This window comes from Coccinella septempunctata, chromosome 2, assembly GCF_907165205.1.
Source record: "Coccinella septempunctata chromosome 2, icCocSept1.1, whole genome shotgun sequence".
Classification (NCBI taxonomy): Eukaryota; Metazoa; Arthropoda; class Insecta; order Coleoptera; family Coccinellidae; genus Coccinella; species Coccinella septempunctata.
This window is the reverse complement of record NC_058190.1, coordinates 38,224,064-38,251,148: the sequence shown is the minus strand read 5'-3', so window position 1 is coordinate 38,251,148 and position 27,085 is coordinate 38,224,064. Positions and strand designations below refer to the sequence as shown.

The 27,085-nt window shown below is 35.6% G+C and overlaps 2 protein-coding genes across 4 annotated transcripts in view; both read left to right on the top strand.

The window, feature by feature from the left end:
* Nucleotides 1-27,085, top strand: part of LOC123308586 (protein madd-4) — a 464,545-nt gene that overhangs the window by 410,194 nt on the left and 27,266 nt on the right. For all 3 annotated transcript variants that reach the window (XM_044891314.1, XM_044891315.1, XM_044891316.1), the window contains exon 5: nt 22,858-23,127. In XM_044891314.1, the coding sequence (XP_044747249.1) occupies nt 22,858-23,127 (270 nt within the window). The remainder of the gene's footprint in view (nt 1-22,857; nt 23,128-27,085) is intronic.
* Nucleotides 8,619-10,291, top strand: LOC123308593 (collagen alpha-2(I) chain-like). The gene is made up of 2 exons (XM_044891321.1): nt 8,619-8,766; nt 9,828-10,291. The coding sequence occupies exons 1-2, from the start codon at nt 8,755-8,757 to the stop codon at nt 10,251-10,253; spliced, it is 438 nt and encodes a 145-aa protein (XP_044747256.1). The 5' UTR covers nt 8,619-8,754; the 3' UTR covers nt 10,254-10,291.

The following is a 27,085-nucleotide window of genomic DNA, read 5'->3' as shown; positions in this document are numbered from 1 at the left end:
TTTTTATCTAGCTGTTCCCAATTACCCGCCGTTGCCAATTACCCCACTCTCCCCTATCCAATAAACCGCTTATACTGGCCTCCTGGTTTCCGGGCTCCCTCTGTGAATTCGCCATATAGAGCTATCTTGGGGAGTCTTGCGTCTTGCATCCTCAGAATGTAGCCGCTCCATATGAGTCGGGCCCTCGTTACTTGAGTCTCAGTTGTTATACAACTCGCGCGTTGCAAGACATTCGAAACTTTGTGGAACCATCTGATGTGCATTATCTGTCTTAGATGACGTTGTTGCGTTTCTTCAAGCTGTTTGATATGTCACCTGTAGGGCTTCCAGCTTTCGCTTCCGTAAAGAAGCGTTGGGAGGACCACTGCTTTGCAAACAGCTGTCTTGGTCTTCAGATTGAGGTCGTGATTTTGAAACACTCTCTCCTTTAGATTCCAGAATGCCCGTGATGCCGAATTGATACGGTTGTGTATTTCCGTGTCAAGGTTAGCCCTAGTATTTATGAAGCTTCCCAAGTATTTGAACTGCTCGACCTGTTCTAGAGTTTCATTCTCTCCTCTGATATCTGTTTGAAGGATTTCTGGCGGACTTAACAGGATGTTGGTTTTGTCGATATTGAGTCTAAGGCCTAAAGCTTCGTATATATAGGATGATTTAAAACTCGAGGCGAAAAATTAAGGGACATATCGATACCGATATTCTTGATTGAACGTAAACAAATTTTTGGGTCGATGAGGCTTCGTTTCCGAGTTTTTGGACAATAATGTTTCTATATGCAACCACCGCAAAATTTCAATGGTGGATGGATTGGTAGGCGTGGTCAGGTGCTATGGCCAGCGATATCACCTGATTCGAAACCTTTGGATTATCTTGTATGGGGACATATGAAACAACAAGTTTACGCAGTGGAAATTAATGATGAAGAACAATTAATGGAACGAATTATTAATGCGGTCGAATCCACTCAAAATAGACAAAACATGTAATTAGTGTACAATTCCCTTATTCTGCGTTGCCAAGCAAGTGGAGGCTAATGGAGGCATTTTTGAACATTTGATTTAATTTTTTCTGTATTTTTATGAGCTATTAATGTTTAAAATTGATAGCATGAAGAAATTTTGAGCACTTAAATCTCGGAAACAAGACCATAAATCCAAATGTTTTATTTTACTTTTTTTATCAAGAATAGCAGCCTGTATACTTTCCTCAATTTTTCGTCTCGAGTTCTGAATCACCCTGTATATGTTTATAGGTGTCCAACATTATCTTTAGATCCTCTGAGTTGCTTGCGATAAGTGCGCAGTCGTCTGCATATTGAAGTTCCGTGATAAACTTTGTACAGCTTTTTGCTCTGAGGCGCTTCAGGTAAAATAGGCCTCTATCTAACTATCCAAAAAACCAAGAGAGCTTTCAAAATTCTGTTTGCGTCATTTGTAATTAAAAAAAAAAGTAGTACTCTATCGTGACAACAACATGTCCCTATCTTAGATAAGAAAGAAACCCTGCAAAAAAGCCCAAAATGGGGTACTCTCTACAATTAAGAAGTATCGTCGTGAAAGGAACGAAAATGTAATATCACGAAATACGCAAAATTCGCTGTTTTTCAAGGCTGCGATTAAACAAACATCCTCTGTATCCTCTCCCTCGAAATCTCTCAGGATGAGAGTGCCCGATCCCCAATAACCCACGTAAAAAGCCGCATCAAAAAGAAACGGAAAGGCCGATCAATTCATCTCACAATAGTTGACCTACAAAAGTAACAAGAACGAAGGGAAGTTTCAAATTTGCTTTCCCGACTCCTCCATTCCCACCGCGCACTCTACCTGACTGAAAGAATGTGACTTATCGGCTTCCTGAAGGGCGGCAATCGATTCGGCACTGGAAAAGACAATTGCAGACGACCCCTCGGCGCTATTTATCCAGAATTCAATCGTAGCTGGCGAGGAAACCCATCCGGAATAATTTATCGGAGGTTCGCTGGACCGATTTCGTTCAGATTCCAGTTTAGACACTGTTCTATGGTGACATTTATCGGCGTTGGACCCGAATGTATGTTGGAATAATGATCCGATAGGGATGCCGGATTATCGGATTTCAACCCCGTGATTTGTTTGAGGGATATATGCGGCGTCCTCCGCGTCTTGATATAGTTGTTAGCGTAGGCGATAGACCGGAAGTGTTTTTCTCCGGGTTGAAAGGGGAAACCTCCGGTTTTGAAACGTTGAAATCTGAGATGGGAAAGACGGAGCGTTTTGTGTTCGCTTTGAGCTGGGGGTTCGTTTGGAAAATTTGTTTATTTCTTTTGGAATCGATTTTTTTTCATTATTAAAAATAACGAACCAAAAAAACGGTCCATGTCGCTCACCCTCTTCAATGGGAGTGACAGAGTGGGCACGTCTTACGTACACCTATTTTTGACGCAGAAATGATATTCCTACCAGTGCAATTGAAAAACGAGTTATGTATATACCTATGATTATTTATTCTCTTCTTCAGTCATCATCAAGTCTTAGAATAGGTTTGGATGAAGGCTCCATTATTCACTTTTTTTTTTTCGCGTTTTTTCTCTTTTCTTTGTTTCAGATATTATTTCGAAATGGAAAGAGGATGAAGAAATTCATCAATCAATCAATGGAAAAGAAGCAATTCAGTATTAAAAGCTTATTCTGTAAACAAATTTGTCATCACAACACTTCTCACGGGGAGACAGGGTTTTTTTACTCAGGGTTTTTTTACTCAGGTTTTTCCCTAAGCTCTTGTATCATACTCCAAATTGTATGGTACCCCGTTACACTAACCTTTGCTAAAACTCATACATACGCTATATTGTTTGATAACTAAAAATATATTGCTGACATTCAAAAGAATATATATATATATATATACGTACACCTATACAGGGTGAGTCTTTGACTCGTACAAACATTTCAACAGTAGATTCTTGAGATCCAAAGAAACATTTTTTCCCTTACCATTTTTTCCGAATCGGCTCGGTTTGAAAGATACAGGCTGTTGAAAAAACATAAAAATGTTTTTTTTAGTTCTCTCACAAAGGGTTTTATCGAATGAAATGAATTTCGGATTGTAGTTTTTTATTTATTTGATTAATCTTTTTCGAACACAAGATATCACCCACGTCTTCCAGTTTTTTCATTATGACCATTACGTACCATAAAAATAACAAATCTTCAAAGAACCCAACTATTGAAACTAAGTTGGACGCTATAAAATGAATATTTCAACGTTCTGTAAAATAAAAGTATTTCTTACATTTTCTCGTATGATGCGCCGTTTTCGAGTAATTTGATATTCCAAAATTAAAAATATTCTTGAAAGTAAAAATTGGGTACTTTGACTGAATGCAACGACGAGGATATATTGAAAAATTCTTAGCCTACTATAGGACCAAACAAAATTTCAATGACAAAATATTTTATTAATCAACATATTCTCTTCTTAATTGGATACATTCATTACAGCGAACCTGCAACGTCTCTAGGCCTTTCAGAAAAAAAATGTTGCTTCTTGCTCTGCAAATCAGACCTCCGCAGCTTTTATTACCTCCTCGTTGGAAGAAAATATACGACCTTTTAAACTTTTTTTCAGTTGAGGAAAGAGATGGATGGAGGCAAATCTGGTGAATAAGGGGGGGTGTTCTAGATATTCAAACCCTAAACGAATTTTTTGCATGGCAACATGAGATTTGAGTGCAGGGGCGTTGTAGAGTGATCAGTAATGTCGCATAGTAATCTCCGGTTATTGTGCTACCCTCATCCAAAAAATCAATTATAATTACTCCATGTCAATCCCAAAAAACTGAAGAAAAAACTTTTCCAGCAGATTTTTGGACACGAATCTTCTAAGGTTTTGGGGAACCAGAGTGTCGCCATTCCATCGATTGTTGCTTTGTTTCTGGATCGTAGAAATGTACCTAAGTCTCATCCATAGTAACAATTCGATTTGAGAAGTCTACATCGTTTTCAAATCGAGCACAGATCGAACGCGATGCTTCTATCCTTGCACGCTTTTGGTCAACATTCAAACATTTGGGGGCCCATTTTGCACCAATTTTTCTTATGTCCAAATTGACTGAAACTATATGATGAACGCATTTGTATGAAATATTCAGTGCTTCAGATATCCGTTTTAGCCCAATTCGACGGTCTGATAGAATCATGTCATGAACTGCATCGATATTTTCGGGGACTGACACAGAAACTGGCCTTCCCGATCGGACATCATCTTCAATGGAAAATTTACTTCTTTTGAAGTTTGCAGTCCAATATTTCACGGTCGCATACGAAGGACATTGATCACCAAGGGACAAGGGTATTAAGCACATCTTCGTAAATCTGCTTACCTCTTAACCCTTTTAAATACAGGTACTTGATGATGGCTCGACACTCCAATTTTTCGATTTTCACAATTTCGGTGGACTCCTTCTTTCTTTTAATTTAGTGATCAACTCTGTTTCACTTCTTCGATCTCAAACTTCACACTGCCACTTCTAATGAGTTATTGTTCGTTGCTTTGGTAACGCAATATTTTTTTTATGCATGGAACTGGTCTAGGCTAACTAGATATCAATTCATATTCATATTCATATTATCCTGCCCGAATATATCGCTATCACATTTCCTAGGTTTATTTCTACACATCTTTCGATTGCAAATATTTCTGCCTGAAAGACGCTTAGATAGCGATAGTGAGCATCTCTTGCCAGCTTCAAATACTCCAGTACCAATTCCTTTCATGGTTACCATGACTATGATCATAATAATATGATAAATGAATCTTTGCAGTTTTTTGGTCTTCAACAAGAGCATTCTTTATTGAGTTTTGAAGAAATTGCTGATGATAGATGTTCGAAAATCAGATTGGTTAACATTTCACACTTGAACTGATATGATTTCTGCAATTTTCGTGAAGGAATGAGAAATATTTAATTCTGGTAAAGAATTATTCGGTATTTTATTATTTCACATACCATTTCTTCCACAACAACTTTTCCGAAGGAAAAGTCAGAATGGTTATAGAATGGGAGAAATATGGAAAATACCCACTCAACGAAAAGCGTTTAATTTGAAAATATTTCGTTCGATCTACAAACGCGGGTACGAGTTCCAATACAGCTCTTTTTCCTATAGCCGCCATCCAATATGTAGGAACGATTGCTGAAAGAATATGAATTCAATTCCGAATTGATCTCGTAAATACCTCTATCATGAGGTAAATATATTCACAAGCAATAAATGTCAAGGTTTTTATCGCGACTTTTTTGTCGTTGAAAATAATGACTACCTCGATCGGGCTACAAGCTTCAATTAAAAATCCACTGTTTCCCTATCTGAAGCAGATAACTATAAAAAGGTGCAGATAAACTGGTCTTCGTACTGTGTTGTTCCAGCAGGTGGTCTTATTAATCACTACGAAAATTGCCGATATATTTAAATGAATATTTCGATATTTCAACAATGACTGAGTTCAAATATTCAGACTTCTGAATATAGAAAACTTAATAAACAAGCAATAAATACTGTAGAAATAATTCAACATACCAGAACTGTGATATAGTGTAATTTTTTGACAATCTCAATCTCATTTTATCAAAAATCACCTTATAACGAAATATACGCTAACGTTAACGTACATTACTCCAGATTTCTGGTGTAATTTGGCGGCATTAATTTATTAATTCGCAAATCATCCAAGCTCTGGATAGCGTAAATCTTGGATTTCAGATGACCCCATAGGAAAAAGTCCAGTGGAGCCAGATCAGGTGATCTGGTTAATACTTTTTCGGACGAAAAATTCACAACATAACTACTAATACCTAACAAATGTGTCTGAAACGAATAATATTCTCGAGATATATTCCACATTGCCTCTTTCACTGTTTTCGCTGTTATTTCATTATCGATGGATATATTGAAGCGAAATTTCAGGGTCAGATAGTACTTAATACGATCTTCAACATGAGGTATCGCAAAATAAAGATTGATAGCAAAGATTATAAGTAGAAAGATAGGAAACGCCCTCATATCTCTAGTACTAAAAACCGACTACATTTTGGCCAATGAAAACACATTTGACAAAGAGATGGCGCTGAAAACGTACTGTCAATATAGAAAAACTGTGTGATAACAGTTTTCTGTTTTATATTTGAAAAGCGCTAAATTCTCATTGTATTCCTTGTATTGGATTTCAATATCGCCTTTTTATAAACAATTACAAAAATTTGAAATTATGGACAACGAATAGAGCTTTGACTAGTTTAACGCTTGTGATCTGCTATATGTGAAAGGTGTTATTTCTGCGCAATTTTTAGATATTAATGATATTATAAACTTAGTGGAATTTATACAATTTGTATCAGAAATCAATATGAACCAATATTAGCATACACATTTCAGTTACTCACATAACTAGTATTTACCGAATTTTCGGAACCACAATTAAAAAAACCTTACAGTGCTATAATACAAGACCTGTATGTTAGCCCGTCAGTTTAGTTTCTTTATAATTTCTTACTCACAGCAGGTTCCTTAAAACTTTGACTTCCCAAACAATTAGACAATCACTTGCCAAAAACGAAATCAATAAAACCTTTGCATTTCTGAATATATTGAAGGAGAAGCAATTGAGAATCTTTGAATGGACGTATAAATTATATTTATAAAATAATAAATAAAATTATAATTTCCCCTAAATAGGCCCTTCATGAAAAGGATGCTTCATGCATACAACAATTTACGTGGATGAACAGTTCTCGATTGACTTGCAGTAAAATGTTCATTGCACATGGTGTAGTCAGTAGTGTTTGCAGGCCTTTATGCCCTGAAAATTTCATCCACTTCGTAGCACTGAAAATAAAAATCAATGAATGACCTAGTCACTTGTTACCAGTTTTAATACTTACATTTCCAGGGTTCTTCACCATACAATAATTTTCGAACGATATTTTGAGGTTTTCATAAAGAAATAAGACAAAAATCTCAATAATCTCCAACTAGCACGAGTTTAATAAACAAAAGGCGGTACGAGAATCATTCAAAACATTCGAAGCCTCTTTGATCAAAATGGCCATCTGAAATCTCATAAAAAATTAGATATGTTTCTGCAAATGTCCCTCGAATTAATATTTTAACCAGTTTTAGGGCCTTGAAAACACTTTTGAAACACAGATGGCGCTCACATAACTTTAGTCGCTTCGTTTCCTATCTTTTCACTCTATAATCTTTGATTGATAGTACTCTCGTTTCCGTAGTTTCAAAATGTTAACTCTACTGACTGATGGGTGGTTGACATCGAAAAGTTATATGCCTCAAAAGCCTTGCTATGGCTTCCACCTTCTTTATTTTATCTACTTTTAATTCCTAGGGATTCATCGAAACAATTAAGGGCCAATTTCACCAAGGGTTATCAACTCCACTTAACTTAGACTCGGATTAAAATTCAGACAAACTCCTTCTAACATTGACATCTGCTTTGTCTATGAAGTGGAGTAAGGAGGGTGAAGAAAACTCAAGACACAGAGACAATCCGTTTTAACTGAAATTAAAATGCGTAATCTACATGATTCGACGAGTTTCTTCCCTAAACGCCAGTTACGTCTAATCTCTGATTATATCTTTGGTGAAATTAGCCCTAAAGAACTTAAAACCGATAAGCATTATGTTGTCCTACTGTCCTGGTCTGAGGAGATATTGATAGGTACTAGAATTGCTCGCATTGTCAAAAAAATAAATCTTTTTTCTGGGAATGTTCTCTTACAATATTCTTGTGATCGATAAACTTGATAGTGTTGTTTTCGTTCAATGCCCTGCGCTACATTTTAAAAATTAATTACCCAAAGTGTTGTAAAATATTTCCTGATACGATGTTAACATCTCCAGTTGCGACCAGTTTTGTGGGGTCATATACCTTTGTCATGGGCATTCAAAAACTCGTAAAAGTTTTCGAATTCTAAATTATATCATCTTCATAGGAATTTGTGCGCTTCTCTGCACATTTTCCACAACATAACAGTTATCCGCTACAGTTCCCATAATTTATATTCATGAATTCATATGGTTCAGGTCAGGATTCTCCTCCATAAACAGCATTCGGAATATTCTATTCCATTTTTCAAGGAGATGAAATAGATATCCATTGTATCGACCGCTAGACTGTGTTTCAAAGTAGGTATTCCTCATATCCACAACAAGAAAAAAAACGAGAATCAACTTTACTTAACCATATAATTGAATGAAAATATTCTGCATAACATTTCATGACTTCCAAGAAGAAATTGAATCTTCATTTGTCAAGTTTTTATTGGTTTTCGTAGCAGAACTACGTTCGAGTTATGTTATGAAATATAAAACACGAAAAATCATAAATACTTGCATGATTGTTCGTTATTCTAATTGAATATCAATAAATAGGGAATAATGAGTTTCTCCTATGATATGAATTCCACAAAACCATTAAGATAAAGGTGTGATCCATATATTGTAGACTTCTTTCGCAATCCAAACATCCCAATTAATTCATTTACACCTATTTATCGCTATTTGCCCACTAATGGAGCAATATGGTGGCTTATGAATGTCTATATGGCAGCAAAAAGTAAATAGAAAAATACGCATATGCTTACCTGTACATTGAATAGGCAAGGTTGCTTGGGTGTAACCTATAAATGGTTTCATGCATCACTAAACAGTGTCAGTACCTACCTAACACAGGCACATGCGAATCTGCTATTGAAATAGAATGGAGTGGAAGGTAAGTTGAAAATATGTTTTTTTTTTCGATTTGTGATATGCTTGTTTTTTAATCTGATCGTTGATTCAAACCGTGGAGGTTAAAATTGATCGGAGAATTCGCTAGATGAGTTTTGATGAATAAAAATAATCAATCGGTTCAATACACATACCGAAATTGAACATCAAGAAAAAATATTCTTTGAAATATCAGAAATCTGACTACAAATATGATAATACTTCCAATGAAAGAAAATACCATTATCTAATCAAAAAGAAGAAAACTCCATTAAATATATTTCAATTATTGAACATCTGTTAAGGATGAGCTATGAATTATACAGCAAATTCATATAAAATCCGTTCATTTAATATGCAATTTTTTTCAAACAATAAAAAATAAAGATTTTAAGATTTTTCAAACGACTTTCGACTATTCTGATTATAGTTTACCTACTACGATTATTCATGTATTCATTAGATCTTGTTGCTTACCTGCCAAAGAATCAGGTGATTCTATGTCAAAACGAACAGTAGATACAGTAGATTACATTATACTACATATCCAATAGAAAGGTCCTTTCTTACCTTATACTGTTTGATATATTTTCGGAATTTGTGCATGATCTCATTTCATTCTACACTAGGTATTCGAAATCAGTGTAGTTTAGTAAATGATGGGAAATAATTTTGAATTTTACAATGCTACACCATTTTACGACGAACAGAGTGTAGTGCAGCAATGGAAATCAACGCCAACAGTGCATATTAGACTGGCTGAACAAGTGTAGCTTAGTGTTGTTAGTGTAGAGTGTAGAGCACCGAACAGACCTATAATATGACATCAATGACAATCTGAAATAAAAAAAAAAGTAAAATTCTGAACTAATTTTTTCGATTAATATTTTGCGACAGTTGCCAATATTCCAAAAAACGAATCAATATTACAAATAACTATTTTCACTAATAGCAATAATAAGTCTTCAGTTGCAAGCTATTTCTCTGATCATTCCTGGGCTGTATTGTGTCTTTCTGTCTTTCTATGTACACCGAATTCTCAACCTTTTTTGCTGCATCCTCCAGGTCCTTCTTGCATTCTCCTGTTGCCTCGTGGCATCGCAATCCTCGCTGATCCCGACAGTAGAAGTCCTCCAAGGCCCCAGCAGCAAAACAACCCTTCTCGGACCTGATGGAAGCGCCCTGAATGCTGCAGCACCTGGAGGTACGGTAGTAACAGGAGGAGCTGCTGGATTGGTGCCAGCTGGACCTGCTGTTCTCGGTGTTGGGGCTCCCATTGCTGTCAGAGGACCAGCCGGAGCAATCATCACTTCTCACTCACTAGCTGGGCCTGCTGTCGTTCCCGCTGTAGCCGCTGGAGCTCCCATAGTAGGTGCTCGTGGAATTGCCATCGGTGCTCTTGGGGATCCTGACGATAATGGACATGAAGGTGCATACCTTGGTGATATCTCAGAAGCATGGCACGATGATGGTTCATATAGAGGAGAGTGAATTGTTATTTATTGACCTGAATATATTTTTCTAGCGAATTATGTTCTTATTGTTGCAAAAATACCTTGTTCATGAGATGCATAGATGTAATCAGAAGTGAAAAGGTTGGCATATCTGTCAATTGATTGCCTGAAAGAATTCTAAGAAGTAAAATTCATTCTAGCCTCGAGAAAACCTTCAGTACTATACAAGGTAGAAAGTAAAACTGTGAAAGGGGAACCACAGTTCCAGTTCTCGAAAATAATAGCATCAAATGGTAAATGGTTTCTTCGACACTTTAATTTTAGGGGTGGCCTTTTCTTTCCCTTCCAATTAAATGGGTATACCACCAAAATTCCTTACGACTGTTTTCTGGTTTCCAAGGAAAAAATTAAAAATTGCTCCTCAGGTGCATTTTCAAGGGAGCTATATCTAATAAGCAGGGGCTGCTCAAAAATGTTTGTGAAGGATCCACTCGTTTATCTGTATACGTGTGCGCACAAATATTTGACAAGTTAACTTTAGTGAATAAACATGCTGTAGTTTGTGAAAATGAATAAAACACATTTAATGAATACAAGTGGTACGTGTTTTTCATTACATAAAAAGTGATGATTATAGTTCCATCCCTTCTGAACGAAAGCCTCGTTTGATCAAAGCATTAAAGGAAAAGCAAATAAATTTACGTATTTTCTGTGGGAATTCCACAAATCACAAAATGAACACGTTTTGGCTTATGTATATTTATGAGATATGTGTATTCATAAAAACGAGTTCCATTAAAATATGTAACCCAAAATATTCAGTCCCATATGACCAAAAAATCTTAGAACATAAATATGTACATGGAATGGACATCGACGTGCTATGAATGTATTTGTTGTGGAACAAACATTCGATGCTTCTTTGTCTAGCGCGACACTAAGGCAGTGGCGTAAAATAAATAAATTTATATAGCTCCTACCTTTTTGTACGGAAAATTGACGTGACAATGATGTCAGACTCAACTATCTCAATTGTGATTGGCGACGCTAAGCAACTATCTCACTCTAGTCTTTGGACAACAACAAATGTTTATTTTCCATTCCTTGTATCTATGTTCCAAGCAAAAAATAGTGGACAACCGTTATTTTGACAAATGTCATTTTTGAGCCAGTTTTAGAGCAGCATTTAGGTAATGCAATTCTATGTGTGATTCAAGAAAATATACAATTTATGGGTATGGCTCGAACATGAGACTACTGTTTAATCTCGACATAAATCAGTATTCGAAGTAAAATGGTTCCTTGGTCCTTCTACATCTATGTACTTCCCATAGTCATATCTCTTGAAAATATCTCCAAAACGAACGTAGTCATCTTCTTAAAATTCTGGTTGTCTCCCACGTCCGAATGCCCGAAAGAGACATTCTGCATGTGCATATTTTATCCATTCCGTATCTAAATTACCCTACTGCTAAGATCCACCGAATTGAAAAATGTCTCGATCATAACTACCTCCACTTTATCGACAAGAATAAAGGATAAAGGTGCCATAAAATCCTCCCGATTTGTCGTTTGACATTTTAAGTTCGAAAAAACAAACAAAACGAAAAACCACTAGTCAACGAAGACAAAATCGCGGCCAATCTTTCCTCGGAGAAAATAAAATGTGGAATGAAAAAAAGTTGTTTGCGCCAAACGAAATGACTTCAATTTGTTCACTTTATTCGAAGGCGAATAATGTGTCTACAGAGTCGACAATGAAACGATTCTCAACGTGAATTTCTTTCATCCGCTTCCCTCTTGTGCTTTGTTGGTGTTGAAAGCCTCAAGTTGAATTTTCTTCGGTTTGAATGAAAGGAGTTTGGCTTCTCATTTTGCCGCGTTAGAGTAAATACAACGTTCCGAAAATTTAGATGAATTCCACATAATGGAGCACTTTATTTGTCGCGTTTCTGGGCAGGGTAAACATTCTTCAATTACTGCTCTATACGTGCTCGAGTTAGGAGATTTTGTTGATTTAACACAACTAGTAACGATGACCAAAGGGCTCTAATTTCGTTGATGTGAATATGGTAAATAAACCGTTACATACACCTGAAACTCTAGGATCCAGGGAGACAGTGATTATCAGGTCATGTTTTAGTGAAGGGGGATTCATATATATACCTATGTGTATTGAATATTTTAAGCCTCTCATGACTAATTTATTGCTGTCTTATATCACATTCTGTAATGAATATGAGGCGTGTCTCGCCAGGTAGGTTGCTGGTGAGTTTACCAAAGCCACCTAAGTAGGTATGTCCTTTAGGTTCTCAATTGCATTATCAATTTGGAAAACCATGAGGGGCCTGTTGGTCAACGATAAGGGTATACCCATCCTTTGGGTTGCACTACCGAAATGGTAACCTTGGGGTTGGTTCATACAGCGTTACTAAGAACTATAATACCTAAGAAAGAGACCGATATGAGCATCAACCTATCTTATGACATATTCTTCTGGATTTTCCTCGCTGCGGTGAAAAATCTTGACGTTGAATTGATCAGGAAACATAGAACAAGGCACAAAATAAAAATACACAAAGCGAATCTCTGCTTAAATGGTAAACTTCAGCGATTAACTTCAATAACTCAAAAACTATTCGATTTGTGTAAATGGGATGTTTCAGATACTGTCAAACCTTCTGTGTATATGGACTACAGAGTCCAGGCAATTCTAGTTCGATCATTTGACTATCTCTATACACAGGGTGAGTCTTTGACCCGTACAAATATTTTAACAGTAGATTCTTGAGGTCAAATAAACATTTTTTTCCTTTACTCGTCTCTGTATAAAAGATACAAGTTGTTAAAAAACCATAGAAAAATGTTATTTTTATTTTTATCCCACAAACGGTCTTATTGAATGAAATGAATTTCGGAATATAGTTTTCCATTTATTTGTTGAATCTTTTTCGAACACAAGATATCACCCAAGTCTCCCAGTTTTCTCATTATGACCATTACGTACTATAAAAATACCAAAAATTCAAAGAACCCAACTCTTGAATCTAAGTTGGATGCTATCGAATGGATATTTGAACGTTTTATGAAATAAAAGTATTCTTCATGTTTTCTCACATAAAGCGAGGAATTTGATGTTCAAAAAAAATCTCTAAAATTCGAAAAATAGGGTTCTTTGACCGAATGCAACTCTGTTTAAAAGATCCACAGATGTGTATTGTCAAAGATTCAGCTAGTTATTCTATAGCTAGTTTTGTTTTTCCAGGGGTGGCACAGCTAATTATGAAAACTCAAAATGACTATACCTTTTATCAGGAGCGAATCGGAAAAAATGGTATCTATAGGAAAAAGTTTCTTTTGACCTGAAGAATCTACTGTTGAAATACTTGCACGAGTGAAAGACTTATCCTGTATAGTACAAATAATCTTGTTCTTCAATTGGTAAAATGATCAAATATTGGTACTTCCTGCACAATTGATGTCGAATCACTTCACCTGACTTTGGTGAACAATACACATAAAATACAATTCTAATTGTAAAGAATAATGCCACTGCGAAATCTATTTAATAATAATAATAATAATAATATATTTACAGCATCAATGAAAGTTACATGCTTAGTCAAAACAAAGGAATTACAGTATTATTTTCATGCTCATGAACTCATCCAGTGAGTAAAATGTATTTAAGTGTAAAAATTCTTTGAAAGACTTCTTAAACTTCTTCTCTGATAAAACCCTAAATCTCTCTGGTAGCTTATTGAAAATTTTTGGACCCCAAAAGTCAACTCCTTGCTGGGAAAATTTACGGCTATGATATGGAATGGACAAGTTTGTCCTATTCCTAGTGTTGATAGAATGATAAGTACTATTGGTTGGAAATTTATTCAAGTTGTTGTGAATATACGTGGCACACATTTTTAAAGCAATGATCCCTCACACCGTTATCCTCTACATTTCAATTCTATTGGATCAAGGATCAGATTCTTATCCTAAAACTCATCAGTCAGATGTCTTTTATTTATTTCTTCAATAAATTTCACATAATGTATTGCCATAATACTGTTATGTATCTACTCTAACTCTATACTCAATAGATATGAGGTCCCCTACTACTTCTTGCAACAAGTTCTTTCATCAATGAAGGCAAATGTAATTTACAATTCATATAGAATCTTTCATATCTGGTGCCTAGAATAGAATCGTTTGTATTCAAGAATATTCCAGCAAGGCACACCCTGAATCCTGAATGATGGAGACATAAGACAAGAAATTGTCTTTCAAGGTCCCTCGTATCGGTGAACTAATTTCATACTCGATATAATTTTTCCTTCTTGAATCGCTGCATTCTTGAATGTGTATGTAATGAGATTTTATCCAGTACCCACACGCGGAATTCCTTAGTTATTCTAGGAAGCGAATTGATAGAACTGACCGGGTTGGAAGAAATTTAGTTTTATTGTTCAATTGGCTTATTAGGTCGCTTCTAGGACTGAAAGAAATGGATGTAGTACAGGGTCATTCTCGAGAAAGTGGCTCGATACACGGAAATTACTACAAATTCATTCTTGACTCATCACGATCAAATGGGAATATATGGATTGCGATATATCAAAGGAAATGCCATTCGATTACCCATTCAGCTGATTGAAAAACTGGTTATGTCGTTTTTTTTTTAAACATTAGGAAAAAATTTTCAATTTGGGCCATTTTTCTTGTACAAATAATTATTGAGAAAAGTCCTCCTACTCGTCGATTTATATCTTCAAAATTAGGTTTTTGAAGTTGAAGATTCATACGCCCAACTCCCCACCAATGTTGAGTATCAGTAACACCTTCACAGAAAAATGGACAAACTTTTGTTTTAAAGCAAATATACAAAAAATGTTGACTGCTTTTATCTATCGCCTAATTTGATACATGAACTTCCTCCACAATATGTACAAGATCTTAGGAATTCCAGAAGGTTCAGGTATGAAAGGTAAATATCCATAGGTTCGTATCAGTTTCCATCTATTCAACTAACATTATGTCAAATATTATTGGGAAAGGGCATCGAACATGTCTGTTTGTCTTTCCCTAGACCTTTATCCATATTCGAAATTCAGTTACTTATAGAGAAATCATCCCTTTTCGATATAACTGTATTATATGGAGAATATTCGAATATAGCCTATAGAAATAAAGAGGGTCCTTACTAATATACTATTAAAGGTGTCTTGGTAACTCATTCATCAGTCCTAGTCTTGGAGAACGATCATTCTTTAATATATACTGAGTGAATAGAAAACAGAACACCCAGTATAAGTGAATTTATTCCAACAATTTTTCGTATACACAGGGTGATTCATCTCTATTGGCTATTAGACGTTTTATGGTTATACCGGAAACAGACCCACACTTCCTCATTTCAAATGGCAACCCAAGTATACATTTGCATCGTTGAATAGCTGATTTGATGGCAATTTCAATAGTAGGGGAGACTAGGGAGCATTGATACATGGGGAGGCTTGATACAGGCTTATATCCGCGATCTGTAGCCGTTTTCAAAAGTATTATACTAGTGAACACTATTCTTTGGCAGAGGGCATTGCGTGACGTTAATATGTAAGGCTAACAGTAGTTTGTTTGTGAAATATTCAACGAAGTGTGTTTCGAGGTGAGAAATTGTAAGTTTTTACTCAAGTTACGTAAGGGTTTTATGATCATTCATTAATTCTTCGGCATAAACAAACATTTCACTGGGAAATATGCATAAAACTACTCAATTTACAGTTTTATTCGCTTTTCAAAATATATGGGTATAAGACGAAAACATAAATCACTTTAAAAATTGCTTTCAGGGAGGTTTGAGACATTTGTCGTGGGGAGGCCTGATACATGTATAATCTTCAAAAAATATTCCGTAGCTAGTTGGATAGGCCTACATGAAGGCGTCTTCACCATCCAACATATCAAAGGGATTTTTAAAAACCGTACAATCCCCATATATTTAACGAGGCCTACTTTTCTTGTGTGGAAGTGACTAACTGACAATTTCCTAATTTTTCTACACCTATAGGACCAAAGCAAGCCAGTATCATTGCTGACCTACCTACTGAGCTGAATAATCCTCTCGATTACTCTCCCAGTACATCGTATCAATCCTCCCATATGTGGGGAGGCCTGAGACAGTTTGCATGTTTTGGTGTTCAACGTTCTGTACAGAATGAGATGTTTATGTTTTGCGACTTCTATATTTATTTTGTTGAACGATTAATTGAAGAATTATATAATATAAGAAAAGTCCTGCTTCTTCATATAATTCAGTTTCCAGAATAAAAATTCCAAAAAACGTATCAATCCTCCCCAGTCTCCCCTATGCTATACCTTGGGCAAAACTCAATGGTTTATGAGTTACTGGGATTCTTATTAAAAAAGTGCCAAAAACGGGGCGCCACACATTTCGTGTTATCACCAAGGGAGTTTTTTTCAATATTTTTCCAACCATTTTAAATTTTGCGATCCTGTAGTATTATAACGCTGTTTGCTGTTTGGACCAGAAATATACAGGGTGTTCATGAGAAAATCATCAAGTCGGTCAAATCGAATACATAAAAAGTCAAGTTTTTCAAATGTGTCTTCTCCATGGAGCTGTACGAGGATGTATTGATATCTAGTTAGCTTAGAACAGTTGCATACATACAAAAAATATTGCGTTACCATAGCAACGAACAATAACTCATTAGAAGTGTCAGTGTGAAGTTTGAGGTCAAAAATGTAAACCAAAGATACGCAATAAATTAAAAGAAAGAATGTCCACCGAAATTGTGAAAATCGAAAAATTGGAGTATCGAGTCATCATCAAGTACCTGTGAAAACGGATATCTGAAGCACTGAATATTTCATACGATCGCGTTCATCATATAGTTCACGTCAATTTGGACATGAGAAAAATTGCTGCAAAATGGATCCCCAAATGTTTGAATCTTGATCAAAATCGTGCAAGGGTAGAAGCATCGCGTTCGATCTACATATGCTTGATTTGAAAACGATGTAGACTTCTTAAGCCGAATTGTTACTATGGATGAGACTTGGGTACATTTCTACGATCCAGAAACAAAGCAACAGTCGATGGAATGGCGACATTCTGGTTCTCCAAGACCTAAGAAGTTTCGTGTCCAAAAATCTGCTGAAAAAGTTCTTGCTTCAGTTTTTTGGGATTGCCATGGAGTAATCATGATTGATTTTTTGGATAAGGGTAGAACAATAACCGGAGATTACTATTCGACATTACTGACCACTCTGCGAGAAAACAGTCAAGAGACAAGGCGCTGAAAGCTATCTAAAGGTGTTTTGTCTTTGCAGGACAACGCCCCTGCACTCAAATTCTCATGTTGCCATGCAAAAAATTCGTGATTTAGGGTTTGAATTACTAGAACACCCCCTTATTCTCCAGGTTTGGCCTCCATCCGACTATCAACTCTTTCCTCAACTGAAAAAAAGTTTAAAATGTCGTAAATTTTTTTCCAACTAGGAAAAAATGAAAGCTGTGGAGCTCTGGTTTGCAGAGCAAGAAGAGAAATTTTTTTTAGGTTTTTTTTTAAGGTATATAAACGTTGCAGGTTCGCTGTAATGAATGTATCCAATTAAGAGGAGAATATGTTGAGAAAAAAAATATTTTGACATTGGAATTTTGTTTGCTTCTATAGTAGGCTAAGAATTTTTCAATGTATCCTCGTATCTAAATAGGGGCGGCTCGAAAAAAATGTATATTATGGGTCATGGTTGGATTTTCCTAAAACATCACTCTCAACTCCTCCACACATCCTAACATTTCCTTGTAACAGTTCTTCATTATCGTATCTCTAAAAGGCGATTGCAGGGCTAAGAAAAGTGTTATTGTATCAATCCAACGAGACAATGCTCGATCGAGCTGACCTTGAACTTGTACGTTGAGTTCGCTATTTCGCGGGCGCTTTAAAAGTGAAAGTTCTTCCGGGAGTAATAGAGCAGAAATCAAGGTGGGCGATGCCAGGACAGTGGCTTTGTTACAAGCTTCGTCGTGAGAGTTACCGCGGTTTGGCGTGGCCCCATTGCAGTTATGTGGAATGGTAAACTAGTAGGAGACCTTGCCTTCGGCTACGCACACAGGTAGCGTAGACCTGTTCTGATGCAGGTTGGAACTTAGGTTAGGAGATATATCAGGGAAATTACACGTTTTGGAAGGAAAATTATGAATTATCACTTGAGTTTTCCACTGCACTCTTAAAGAAACTACATGTTGTCTCTTTAACTACACAGATATTTGGACTACAGAAGGTACGATTCATCATTTTTATGGAACCATTAATTTAAGACTTCAAATGAATTTCAAAAACTATTCTTTCAAAGCCTGAAATATTTCCATGAAAATGAAGGCTATACCCACAAGGTACTCACAGTTTCTTTTAGCCCCACTATAGTGTGATCTGAAAAACTGCAGAAGACTTGAAAACTCTTTATCTCGAACGGTTTTCAATCTGGATTATTCATGAGATATGTTGATGCCGCAAATATTCGATGATTTATTTGATGAACCTCTGTTCTTTTCATCATCATAGAAAGAAATATTTATCGATCAACTGAGATAATATTTCGAAATATTTCGTGGTCTAGTACAATCCTGAAATTTAAATGTCACCAACTGGCATTACAACGAACATGAAGCAATTTCATATTAGGCTAAGGCGAGCACAATTCACAATGTCATTAACAAGTTGATTGACTTGATCCCATCATTTAAGCAACAAACACTTAATTGACGTTTTGAACGCAATCTACTAGGCCTATAAAAATTTTATTCACTTTTAAAGTATGCAGGTACAGGGTGGGCAAAATTGGTGATACCTGAACCACACCTTTTTAACCCTACGAGATAGAGGAAAACGCATGGCACATTACGGTTGTCTTTTTTCGAGAAACTAGTAATGCCATAAACTGCATCTCTCCATCTTCTATTGTCTTCGAGTTATAGGCCGAAATTGGAATTTCAACTTTGGTCATTATCTCCGTTTTTGTTTGTGCTAGGATGTTGAAATGAAAACATTATAGAGACACTTTTTTGATAGCAATCCAGTGGCGTACTATGATTTTTTCCAACATATAACATAAAGTTGTGTTTTTTCTTATGAAAACAGTGTACTTTAAAATGACGTAGAAAGACTGAAAGAATTGACGAATTCTTTTAAGTCATTTTAAACTACTACGAAAAAACACAACTTTATGTTATATCTCTGCAAATAAACCTGTTGGAAAAAACCATAGTACGCCACTGGATTGCTACCGAAAAAGTCTCTCTTTATCTAATATTTTCATTTCAACAACCTAGCACAAACAGAAATGGAGATAATAACCAAAGTTGAAGTCGTCCAAATTTCAATTTTGGCCCACAATAAATAAAAGAGATAAAGGAATGCAGTTGACATCATTATTAATTTCTCGAAAAAAGACGAACGTAATGTGCCATTCATTTTCCTCCATCTAGTATGGTTAAAAAGTTGTAGTTCAAGTATCACCAATTTTGCCAACCTGTACTTAAATTATCATGGGTTCTTGAAATCGATTCAGTAAATTTGAGAAACATTTGTTAAATTCGTATATACTACTCATCAAAATGGGAAGAGACTCTCATATTATTATCATTACTTTCCAGAATTAGGTGTATACTTATTTTCAACAAATGTTTCTCTGCTTCATTTGGTCGGCACCGTTGGTTGATTTATGCGATACTGATGAGCTCAAATAAAAGCGAAACCAGTTCAACGCTACTCTCCTCCGATACCTTCTCTGTGGTGTAGTCTGAATGTAGATTTCTGCCAATACGATTCTAGTTATTATCTTTCATGGACATACACCCTGTGGTGTTGAACCCACTGTATTTACACACACAAAAAAAATTTGCCTTGTAGAAATTTCTTTGGTTTTCGAAATAACGATTTCTGTTTTTCTGTTTAGCGAAATAAATTGAATCTATTGGTTTTTCTGTGGTATAATATTCTTCATAGAATATACCAATAGATATGCAACAGACTGAACTAATAGCTGTTGTCAGAAAAATAATTTAACTCCCATTTTTCCATGAAATATGTAGGTACTTCATTTTGTGGAAAGCTAAGCGTTGGACTGAAAAATTCATAAAGATTTTGAAATGAAAAAATACATCTTCATAACTCATGAAAGTACAAAGTTAACAAAAACTAAATATTCCATAATTTATTCTCCCAATCTGCACCTAATAGTATTGACCAAATTGCTTAGTTTTTTTACCACGTGGGCTTAAAAATTTACGAAATGAAATATTCCAATTTCAGTATGAAAATTGTTTTTTATTCTTCATTTTCAGTTTAATTTTTTCTGATCGCTTCATAGCTCTAGTATGAGGATTTGCAGGCTTATACTTTTATTCTGAGACACTCGTTATATCCATTGAGCATAATAGTGGTGGAAAAATTTCATTACTTCAGTTGCATCTCTGCACCCTCTATTATGTAAAATTTCCTATGTTGTATACGTTATAAATATTTCCTTTTTCATTAACCCTACACTGAATGCACACACATGACAATTATAATGGTTGAAACTCAAATTATGACCGGTCCAAATGAAAGCTGTGGTACACAATTCGTCGATTGTCCGCACATATTTGCGGCACAATTCACACATGCCACTTTCCTGTGTTGTTAACTGGACCTATAGACACTTTTATCCGTATTTGGCGAGTGGCTTATTGTGAACAGGAAAATTATTAGGGTAATTTCGCTTTAAGTACACGTCTGGCGCTAGCGTTGAACCTTTGTACGTCAACCATAACTTTCGGGATATAAAGCACCGTTTCAGAATGTATCGATTTCGAAATGGTTCATGAAAATTTTTCGCATGTCATACTTTCTGCCAATGAAAAAGGCACCATACTTGTCGTTTCAATTCTTAAGTGGAGTTTTGTATTGCGTACAAAACAAATTTAAATAATTTGTATTGGATGCTTTTTTTTAATGTCCATTTATACAAGTAACAATATTCTGATGAAATTAACACATAGGTTACCCATTCTTGAACAGGTCCTTGCTCATTCACCAATTTGTTGCATACAGAAAAAAATCCCTGTTTTTTAGTTGAAAATTTGGAAATAGAGAGGGCTTTACAATAGTTTTGTTATAGTGTTAGTTGAATACTTTGGAACGCTATTTTTTCCGATTCGGTCCTGATACAAAAAAAAAGGCATTTTAAGTTTGATAATGAGCCGTGCCACCCCTGGAAAAACGAGATTACTTTCAGAACATAGACATAGAGAAATGGACTGAGCAATATCAGAATGAAATTAGCTATCTTATAGAAGGAGATGAATGATCGTCAGGTCAATACCTGTCTCTTTTCTGTTGACATAGGCGTGTCTGTGGAAAAATCTAAATTTTAGAAGAAAACAACTCGCGGGCCTGATGTTTAGATTTTTCCTGTCACTTTTTTTTACCGTATTTCAGACACAGATGGAAACGGAATGCACAGTACATTTCTCTATGTCTATGCTTCAAAATAACCAGCTAAATATGTGACACTACACATCGGTGCATCTTTACCCAATTTTTAAAATTTCACAGATACTTCTTAATATTTAAACATCAAATTACTCGCATCATACGAGAAAATATGAAGAATATTTATGTATACTATTCTTTCACTGTACCTTCAAACTTTCATTAGATAGCGTTCAACTTTTTTTCAAAACTTGAAAACTGGAAGACGTCTGCGATATCTTGTGTTCGAAAAAGATTAATCAAATAAATGAAAAACTATATTCCGAAATTCATTTCGTTCGATAAAACCGTTTTGAGAGAACTATTTTTAGTTTTCTTTATGGTTTTTCAACAGCCTGTATCTTTTAAACCTAGCCGATTCGGAAAAGATGGTGTAGGAAAAAAATGTTTGCTTTGACCTCAAGAATCTACTATTGAAATATTTTACGAATCAAAGACTCGCCCTGCTTTCGTCATCAAAATAACAATTTCAATTCATTATAAAAAACTCGGGTAGTTAGTGATTTTTATTCATCAGAATAAATGAATCAAAAAAAGCAAAACAGGGGTATTTCACCTCGTAGAATGCATATAAATTTTGTTTCAGATAAACTCGTTCGCGCTCAACCGCAATTCAAACAATGCAACACCAGTTGTGAAATTTACGAATTCACTTCGTTTTGCAGAATTTACTAAACACAACCCTTTTTTCATTACTGGTACATAAATTCAATTTTCAGTCATAAATATCTCGCCAACAATGAAATGATTTGTTGATGTGGAAACAATTGACCCGAAAAATTATTGTCTATAGCGTCCTATTTATGATTTTATCTAAAAGTAACCCCAGAAAGTCGAACACATCAATAGTAGGCCGATTTCGCATTCAGCGTCACATCATCAGTACAGACTGAAAATCCAAAATTTTATTCCTCTTGTTATTTAATTTAACTGGTCGTTTCATTGTGCTACTGCTGTATTATTTTATCGAAAAAATTTGTTACATTTACATCTAGATCGTCCATATTTTATGTATTCACGCTTAGAGACGAATCAAATTGTCTCATCGATCAAAATCACAATCATAATGTGAATCATTTATTGTTGCAGGCATGTCCGGAGGCCAGAAATTTCAGGGAAGATCAATGTTCGGCTTTCAACAAGAAACCCTTCAACAATATTATGTACGAATGGTTCGCACACTACGACGAGGAGAACCCTTGCGCTCTGTTTTGCAAGGGAAAACCCGCTGATGAAGATTTAGATGAGGACTCATCGGAAGAAGCAGTAATGACAATAACGAAACTGGCGGATAAGGTACACGATGGAACAAGATGTAGACATGGTAGTCTGGATATGTGTATTGATGGGAAATGTCATGTGAGTACCTTGAGGAGCAGAGATAGAGTCTCTGTTATTTATTTATACTCGTGTCATTTCATGATGAAATACGAAAAGTACAGGGATAAGATTTCAAAGCAAACTGATACTAGCTGGTGTTCGTTGTTTCTCAATTTATCTTGCCAACCGCACCCTTAGGGAAGGTGTTTTTTTTAGGTGGTCAGGTCTATTGTGAGTTATTTTTCGGTCTGTAAGAACCGTGCGATCCCAGTAGAACTTGTGATGGTCACTTTCCAATACAGCATTCGGATGGTTATCACAGATACAGAGAGATCTCTGTAATCCGTGAAGGTTATTGTAATAAGGAACCTTTTTACACCTTAGATGTTTATTGTCAATTCTTGGTATAAAATCTTGGCAAAAGCGTCATGTCTATTCTTGTAACTTCTGGCATCTCCGGTGATTTGCTCCATGGTTTCATGCATCCTTGGCGATATATTTCATGAAGTTCTTTGGTGGAATCTCCTGATTCTGGTTGCTTTCTGCATAGTATTTCACTGTTTCCAAATGGTCTGGTAGACAGGCATAATATCTATTCTTGTAATTTCTGGCATCCCCGGTGCACATCTTCAAAAATCTGCGTCTGCAGATTTTCAAAGATGTGAAAAAAATCGTCTGGTTTACATACTCGAGCGTGTAAGATTAAGATGCTGTGTTTGCCCTAGGTGTCTCTTGTAATGAATTCATGTTAATCTGACAGTTTGCGTGGTGGGTCTGACCATTCGAAAGAGTTGAAAATAGTGAAAAAAAATTTTTTTGAGTGTGTCAGATTTTTATAGGATATGTTGATTAGACCCAAAGGAAGCTACATTTCAAAACACTGACAATTTGGACGTGACGCAAGGTCACAACCAACGGTCCTTTGAAAATGCAAAAAAAATCGTTACTTGCACATACTCGAGCGTGTCAGATTTTCATAGAGATGTTCAATTTCGGTGTTGCAGACATGTTGATCCATTAATCTGACAATAATCAGGAAAGGGTTCCCTTAATCTGATAGTTTGAAGATGATAACAACGCAGTTTTTTTAAATATATCCCTTCTTGTACCTCTAATCGTTTCTGTATTCATTATGAAAGTTGTAGATAATAAAATTCTATACAACTTTTGTCTGAGGCAATTTTTCATACCCTTAACCATTTTCGAGCTAGAGGATGATAAGTGCGAGGAGTTTAGCCACACATGAGAAAGGCCAAGGTCAATGTAGAAACCCAGTGTAATGTACATCATCGCCGTATATTTCAAAAACGTTCAAACGTAGAAAAACTTGCCTCGGACAAAATTTGTAAAAAATATTACGCTCTACAAATTTTATAATGAATGCGAAAACAATTTGCCCAGGAGAGGGAAAAATTCAAAAAAACTGATTTTTGTGACCTTTATGTCCAATTTTTGTTCTGTCGAGAAATTAGGTACACTTGACTTTTTTTTTGCAAGCTGGGTGCCCTCCCACACATTTTCGTCACGCTTAAATTGCAAGATTAAGAGAATATATACTTTTCAACGTGTAATTAATCACACAGATATATCTTAATCTGACACGTTCGAGTATGTACAATGATCGTTTTTTTTTTAACTATTCTGACAGGCTGTCCTAGACAATTCCCCCTATATACAGGTCCAATTTTTGGCAGTGGTACTCTACCTGGTCCAAGGTGTCTCCCCTTATATTAATCTGACACGCTCGAGTAAATCCTCAATTTCCCTCATGGGCTCCCCAACTATTATAACTCCTAATACATTCCATTAAGAATGGAAAAACCTATGGATTTGATTTATTTGTGATCGTGCCACACAGAAACCCAACTTGGTGAAGTGGAATTCATAATTTTATTATTAGTTTCTTTCGTATGTTTTTTAAAGCTCTTTAGGATCATCCATTCATTCCAGGACACCCTGTTTACAAGAATTTTTTCATCTTTCATTGTCTTCTTGAGAGGAAAGTGGCTTTTGAAAGAAAGGAAGCTGCGTTGAAAGTTCCCCATTGTTCGATTATACCGATGACAAACATCACTTTCGTCCAAAAAATCCGAGATCCTCCCTCTCACTTAAGCAATGGAATTTCCCGTTCTTTATATATTCCTTTGCCTATCTGACCTCGTAAATTCCTTGCAAATAAATTTTGGTTGCCCCATTTCTTACCCCAATTTTTCCTTCGGAAGTGTTTCAGTAAAGGGAGCATTACAAGACGTTGGAAAAAAGGGATCGTAGAACATAAAGCACTCTAAGTGTTTTATTACGGGCCGTAGGTTGATTTCGTATTTCTTTTTCAATTTATATAACCGAATTGAGGAGGAGAGCTGGTTGTTTGTGAATTCCTCTCAGTTTTCCGAACATTGTTAAAGAAGGCATCCACTCTACGGGATGGTGAGGCTGGGGTGTACAGTGAACGGAAATGAAGGTTTTTGTTGGAATATTTCGGTTTTTGTTTGAATATTTCGGTCGTGAATTTATCGGGAATATTTTTATTGATAAGTAGGGCTTTTCAAGTTTACAAATTATCTACCCCTGTTCTGGAAAGTTCTCGAACTGTGCAAAAAAACAGAATTATCATTGATCATGAAGAAACAGATATCGGTTTTTTATAGAATCATTGAGTATATATTTGATACTGAATGCTGGAGCGGAGATTCCATAATTTACTACGTACTAAAGAACTAATTGAGATGAAGCCACACAGTTGAAATAATTACATTGAATACAGATGTAGATTGCAGTGACATGGTGAAACTGGATTCAAGTGTGTTAATTATTTTCAATTGTAGGTCAATAAATGTCATGAAGTATTTATGAAAAAATTTCCGACTTTGTTTTGAATCAGCTGATAAAGGAGAGCAATATTTCTTTAATCCGAACTTCTTGGCTCTTTACACGATCATAAATAGAAGGAAATTGATTATATGGAGAGCTATAACTATGATAGCTTGCCTTTTTCATTAAATACAATGGATAAAACTGCAATATTGATGCTAAGAAAACTTGTCCAAGTTGAACTGGAAATCGGAACTGATTTTCTAAATTAATTTTGTTTTGTTATATATCCAGGTTAGTTAATTCACCTCTATTCTTCGTAACCAATTTGAAATCTACAAAAACTTTACCGTGTTATAAGGACGAGGTACATATGTCCTTGAACATTGTTTAAACGTTCATTTCATCGTGGAAAATAGCAAAAACTGACAGCTTCACAAGAAAGTGACAACTTCCCTAAGCTTTCCCCATTGTCACGAGATAGATTGAGATATTTTCAACAGATTAGGATATATTTTTTTATGAAAACTCTTATTAAAACACCAAAATATTTTTCGTTCCTCGATGCAAACTTTTTATTTACAAAAATTGACACCAGGGAGCGTATCGCTTGTTTGGAATTCCCAATAAAACATCTTTTATAGAGTCACTCTAGAAATAATTGACTTATCAATAGCAGATTCTTGATTTTCCACTTTTAAAATCCATCCAAGTCATAAGTTAGTAGGGTTTTTTCGGAGGTACAAGGGTAATTTTAGTGTATTTTCATGATAATAAACTCAGGAAATCAAGCTGTGTTCATGTATTTCTAGCATGAAAGTTTGGGGTTGCCATAAAAAACTTATCCTCCACTCTCGTAGAGGATGCATGAAAACCAACCCAATGCAAAATAAAAATTGGCCTGTGCGAGCAATTTCTACACAATATTAAATACCAAAGAAATTAATTTAGTGCGATGAATTCTAAATAGCACTTTCAATCACTTTTAAGGTTTGGAAGAGTTGGGACTTAGGAAGCCAAGTTGGAAATTCTGGATATACTCGAGCGTGTCAGATTAGTCAGATTAATATAAGGGGAGATACCTTGGACCCTGTAGAGTACCTCTACCAAAAATTAGACCTGTATCTATGTATGGGGAATTGTCTAGGATAGCCTGTCAGAATAGTAAAAAATAGATCATTGTACA